The 6,185-nt window shown below is 36.1% G+C and overlaps 1 protein-coding gene across 5 annotated transcripts; it reads right to left on the reverse strand.

Annotated features, from left to right (window-relative positions):
- Positions 1-695: 695 nt before the first annotated feature.
- Positions 696-5,657, reverse strand: LOC149220729 (vesicle-associated membrane protein 727-like). Of its 5 annotated transcripts, none has more exons than XM_089384897.1 (8): positions 5,305-5,653; positions 3,669-3,855; positions 3,010-3,119; positions 2,497-2,800; positions 1,881-2,067; positions 1,672-1,792; positions 1,278-1,340; positions 696-1,060 (listed from the first exon to the last, which is right to left on the reverse strand). In XM_089384897.1, exons 4-8 carry the CDS (start codon positions 2,684-2,686, stop codon positions 914-916), a joined length of 708 nt encoding a protein of 235 aa, XP_089241023.1. In that variant the 5' UTR covers positions 2,687-2,800; positions 3,010-3,119; positions 3,669-3,855; positions 5,305-5,653; the 3' UTR covers positions 696-913. The 5 variants fall into 5 exon arrangements, with proteins under 5 accessions (XP_089241023.1, XP_089241021.1, XP_089241024.1 ...); XM_089384895.1 differs by having other exon boundaries at positions 2,973-3,119; XM_089384898.1 differs by lacking the exon at positions 3,669-3,855 and having other exon boundaries at positions 1,929-2,067; positions 2,973-3,119; positions 5,305-5,657.
- Positions 5,658-6,185: the final 528 nt, after the last annotated feature.

Here is a 6,185-nt window from a genome sequence, read left to right on the forward strand (position 1 = left end):
AACCTAAAACAAGCAATCAGGAATTGATGTCATTCTTGACAACTTTTGGAGATTAAGATCAAGTTTCAACATCCAATAAGAACATATGCTCTTAAACTAAGGTGACTCTAAGCTAGTAATCAATGCACTTGTTGACAAATCAACATTGTCAGAGAGAATAATGGAATGAAGTTTTAACAAAGTGAGCTATTTTACACCAATGCTTTGGATGACCAACTCACCCATCATCAAGAGCAAAGACCATTCGAATGACAAACAAACACTGTTACTGGGGAATGCAGACTTTATCTCCAAGCCTTCTTCACTGAAGTGAAAATAGAACATACTCTCAGAGAAAAAAAAATTGAAGTTTATTTAATGATAATAGGTTTGTAGTTGACTTAATGATAATTTTTTGGATGATGCAGAAGGCCAATTTTGACCTTTATCAGCCACGAGAGTTCCACGAACGTGGGGTGATGTTACATCCCCCTCCAAAGGTTCAATTCCTCAAAAAAAAAGTGGTCGTCCACGCTTAATAGGTGAGCTTCCATGGCCCCTTAAGTAAAGCTGAGAGGTTACATATCTCATATGTGTAAAATAATGTCCCCCTTTCAAAAGTGGTGGATATTCAACATTTCAGGGCAATAAGTATGCTTCTCAAGTTTCCAATTTTAATATAATCATTAATCATTCAGTTTTAAAAACACGAAGAATGTTACAAACGGATATTTTAATCAACAATAGAAACATCTAAAAACATCGCCCATGTGTTTCATAATATACATCAAATGTGACTCAATATGAGCATTTCCTCCCCTATCAATTCATTAAGCTCATTGTGTTCTTAATTCTTATTCACCTTCATGATATACAAAAAGTTGTTCCACTCATAAACATGCCAGTGTCTTATATACATAAAACCACTTAGATGTCAATGGCAACTAAATCCCTTACAAACTGACAACCATATTATAAGAATAATAACTAGTACGATACCCAACACAATCAATTTGAATTTTAAATTTTGGAGCCACATCTTCCGTCGGAGCTGTCTTCCTTGGCGCTGGAAATTATCAGCCTGAAATATTAAAAGAGCCAACTAAGCAACAGAAAAATGTGTAGAAAATTCAACATTGAAAAAGAAAACAAATGATTTTGCATAAAGGGTCACCCTTCGAATTAAACAAAATTACTGGCATGAAACAGAAGACAGAACATGTAATATAAACATCCCGCCATATTCATAATTGAATAAACATGTATTACTGATACATAATAATTAATTATTATTGCACCTGAAATTGCAAGCCTTCTGTCTTATCTACAAGAAGTTCGATCTTTTCACCTCGGTCCAGAACCTGACAGATTCAGTAAAGTGACAAAAATGGTCAGCAGTGTACGAAACAGTCAGGTGTACCAAACACTCGTCAAGTTAAATTGCACTTTTCAATCTAATGTAAGCAAGAAACCAAATTGGAAAATAGGCTAATCGCATATAGTGGAGGCCCTATGTTACACGGTGCATGGGCGGGAATTGGATGAGGGAGAGAATAAGATGAAGCAGGATCAAGAGCAACATGGGACCCATATTTCAGAATCATAAGCTAGAGCTATTGATATACTAACAGTTTTGTTTATCACTGACAAATAACAGTTTACCATTTTGCTCAGGGTTCCAATTATCCATACCTTCTCAATATTGTCCATCATAATTCCTTTCACTTCTGAAACCTGAGCCTTTATTTTAAAAAACTTGCTTAGTTCCTCTGGATGGTCCATGCAATATTGCATGTGGTCTCTCAGTATTGGCCTGCAATTGCGTTAGAGAAACCAAAAGAGGTTACATAAAGATGAAAAAACAGTAAAAATGATGCACACGTTAAACCATTTATCCATACCCGAATTCCCTGTCAAGGTTGTACGCAACACTAAATTTGTCTTCATACCCGTAGTCCTTATCAAGGCTGTGCGCCATGCTTGTCTCAGCCCTTCCTCCATAACGCCGCTTAAAATCTTCCTTTACTCTCTCCAAGAAAAGAAAAGGCACCTGCCTTCCTGCAGCTTCATCTGCAACAACAAGAAACACTGCAAAATACAATGGCACTTCATCAGAAATTAATAATTATAAACCTTTCTCACTACCGAGACAATCAGAACTAACCAGAAGACAACATAGAAGTTACTGTGTATATATCATAAACTATGCACAAACGAAAAAACTAAGCCAGACACCAAATTGGTGTATGAAACATTGAAACCCCTTGTTTGTGGGACAAGGGGCCCACCTCTGCGCAGCAATTTGACTGCTACCATAAGGTAGGTGATGTGAAGCAGCTACCTATCAGCATGTACGATACAATCATAATGCAAATATACTACGTTATACAATGCATCCACTCCTCCCATGCATGATACATTCTCGATACAAAGATCAACAGATAAAACCAAAACACAATGTGCAAAATAATGCTTCTCATAAAAATAATTTTGAAATACGCATGGGAAGTTATATACCAAATCCATCATCCACGAGGTAATTGAATGTGTGGTTATCACATGTGTATGTGAACTTGTTGCTGTTTGAGGGCAGCTTTTGCAGGCACTGGACAGCAATAATACTAAAATTCCCCGAAAATGATGTATGCTCTGCAAGTACAATGTTTCCCCTGGCCACAAAACTGTATATTAAGGATTGCTGTGCCATGACTTTTGACTTTTGTGGTTATATTTAGTGTTCAGTCCAGATGGAGTTGGAGAACTACTATCCCAGAATCAAACCATGCAATTGCCTTTGGGAGTTAGTTCTTGATTTTGTCAACTGAAAACACCAAAACCCAGAAGATCTTTAGTGGATAAAAATCTGGAACCCCTGTTAGAACAGAGGCTCAACCATAAAATTTCTTCCGAAAGAATCTACATGGCATATTTCAAAAGTCGTAGATCATATACAACATGAAAGCCAATGTTGCACCAAATATTTCAAGAATTACCAGAGTACAAAAGGCCAACTGGTGAAAGGCAACCTACAATATAAATTCTGGAATCGACGGAACTGGTAATGTACTGCAAACTATGTCGAATGTATTGCCAAATTATGGCCTGGCGTCGTCTCTCCTCATTGGTCTAGGAGAAGATTCCTGATTAACAAATCAGCAATACGCTTATTTAAATTAAGATTGCATTATTGTAATTCTCAACTGTAACTATAGAGGAGAAGCAACAGACAAGAATGGGCATTAATATATTATAATAGAATCTAAAGTAAATGAAGCATAAACATGATCTAAAAGAACTTAGCAGAATCCTGGCGTAACCAACAAAAGATATCAAAAATATCATATACAGCACTGAAGGGTATTTTAATTTTAGTGCATAGACAAACAAATAAAGCAACGGCCAAGAAGGAGCTAGTTCATCTAATCGTATCAAGCGAATATTTCTGAAAACGCTTTAAAAGTTAACACTTCAAAAACTAAGCAACCCAGGATATCCAAAATCCTGAATACCTGCTGTCCGTTTACACTTGCAGATTTTTCGAAATGACAGAATAAACCTATCCCAATTTAAATCAAGAACAGAAAAATGACAATTTATACATAAATTACTGAAATGGATGAAGCTGCCATAGAAACTTAAAAACAAGTCGATTGGGTGTAGCTTGAGTGGTTGGGAGAAAAAGTTGTTACCCTCCCCACATTGTTCAAATCCAGATTTGTGACATGTTGCTCTTAGTGAGCTGATTGCTGATGAGATATATATTATCTATTTATGGGTTGTTGGCCTGGCTTTATGCCTTGAAGAATCCAGGGTTTACCCTGAGTACCATCCTCAAAGTGAGTGGAAGCGCCAAGAGGTTTCCCCAGAATATATTACCTGAAAGAAAAAGGAAACTTGAAAGCAAAAAATGATTGAATAGCCCAATACTTATAACACTGGCAGGGCAATAATTTCATGCTCAGGCAACCTACCATGAATTTATAAACAGAGTATCATATGGGTAAGAGAATAATAAAAACAAAACTCTGAGATCTTCCTCCACTGTGTGTTCTACAAAACTTCTTTGGTCCATTGTTATCGATCAATTCTACAATTGAGGATCTTAGTTAAAGATATATTGGGAGCTTATTTTTGCTTTTCCTCTTTGATCTTGTATGTACCAGAAGGCCTCGACTACTATATTCTGCATAGAAAGGAATAAAGATTATTTTGTGTAGTGATGGATACAGATTATTGTATCATGGACAGCCTCACTGTTAATAATTCGCTCTAAATTAAAACTCTAAATTTAGTGTAGTTTAGAACAAATTTGTTCTCAGTCTATTTTTTCGAAAGGATGAAAAAGAGGCCTCTCTGAGTTCATGCCCTTTCTCGTTTTTGGAGTATTATAACAAAATGTTGCTGGCTGACAACATTCAAGAGAATCTTCGGGGGAGATGTTACAGGTGGGGCATCTATTCCACCGAAGTCGCCCACGACTTGCACTTAGCCCTAACCATATGATATGGCTCAGTAGCAAAGGTGAGACAACCCACGAGGAACGAGTCCTTGGGGATTCAAAACTTTGTGAGACTTTCGATTGAAGACCTATTGACCTTTCTCTGAATTATTTGAATATGGCCCTGCAAAGAAACCTTGCTTTGAATGCCATATTAATGTTATTGAAATTATGCAATATTTCTGACAATAAATTATCCCTTTGTGAGCTTGATTGTACCCACAACATCATTGCTCGGAATGGAAATCCATGTAATTTAGATCGTGTAACAGAATAACATCGCTAATCGTTACTTGGACACAGTGCAACTTCCTATAAGGGGGCATGTGTCAATTTGCTTCCAGATGGGCACTGGAATAGTAGATCCTCTGATAAACCAAGTGAATATAGTTGTAAAATTGTATGTATAACCTTGCCAGAAAGCTTGGATAAGCAATATTTAACAGAGTAATAACTGTATAGAAGGAACTCTTCACAAATAGGCCCGAACTAAAGGATGAAATTTGAGTAAACCCACTGTGAAACCGAAAACATAAAAACAAACAAACAAACAAAAAAACGAGAAGTTTTATAACATTATAACAACCCGGTTCTAGCAGCTACAGGTTAACATGTAATGCCACCAAATTTAAGGCTTTTAAGGCTTTCGACCAGCTAGACAACGAAATAAGGCATTAAATCCGCGGACAGAGAAAACAACCGAAAACTACATTGATAGAATATTCATAGCAACAGTAGAAATTCCCAGAACTAAGACACAAAATAGGATATTATTCCTTTAAAATTGTGAAAATAAATCTTTCAATTACGACCAAAATCTGTGTTACCTCATTTTTCATTACGCAGAGCACAAGTTGCTGGGACAATTCCGGGCCTGAAAGCTCCAGAGATCTGCTGTTTAAATTGGCGAAGTCTGGTATAAAACGGCTCTTAAAGAGATGAGAAACCTACAAACCCTTGTTCGAACCCTGGCTCAATTTTCCAATGGTGCCAACAACAATGTGAAAACCGTCTTCCGAATCTCCCTGTTTTTATGTGATTTGTAATTTTGCTTTTGTCTCTTCTAATCGCGATGAAACCTTCAGGAACAAGTTTTATGCTGTGGTCGCGATTGATTTTGAAGCGACGGGGTTCGTCAACATTTCTTTCCGCTATTAATTTTGTTGAAGTTATGAAATTCAAGATGAGTGAAACGTTTTTCTTGGGCTATTCTATCATTCGAATTCAAGATATTATGATTTGATCATAGGTTTGTTTTTGGTCATAATTACATCAAAATTCATAAATTTATTTGTCGATAAATTAATTTTGATGTGATTATCACCAAAAATATTGTTTAAAAATTTGATATAGATCACAGAAGCTTTAATTCAATATTATAATTTGTTTGTGTTGTGAAGGCAATATTTTTGAAGAAGTAAATGAATACAAATATCTAGGGATGGATTTCAACAACAAGTTTAATTTGGAGCACTACAGAAAGAAGAGAATTTTAGGAGGGTGGAAAGCATTATATGCTCTTTAAAACAGATGTAGAAAAGCAGAGTTATGAGATTGGAAAACAATTAAAGTGCTTTTTGGGCTCCTAGTTTGTCTAGTGATATTATATGGGTGTGAATTGTGGGCTAGCAACATCCCTGTCTCAAAATGGAATCAAATTGAGAAAATCCAAAAACGTTTGATAATGAGCAAGTTTAAAATAAAAAAT

Source organism: Pinus tabuliformis, chromosome Q (genome assembly GCF_031772625.1).
Source record: "Pinus tabuliformis cultivar Carrire ecotype Pingquan chromosome Q, CPIR1, whole genome shotgun sequence".
NCBI lineage: Eukaryota > Viridiplantae > Streptophyta > Pinopsida > Pinales > Pinaceae > Pinus > Pinus tabuliformis.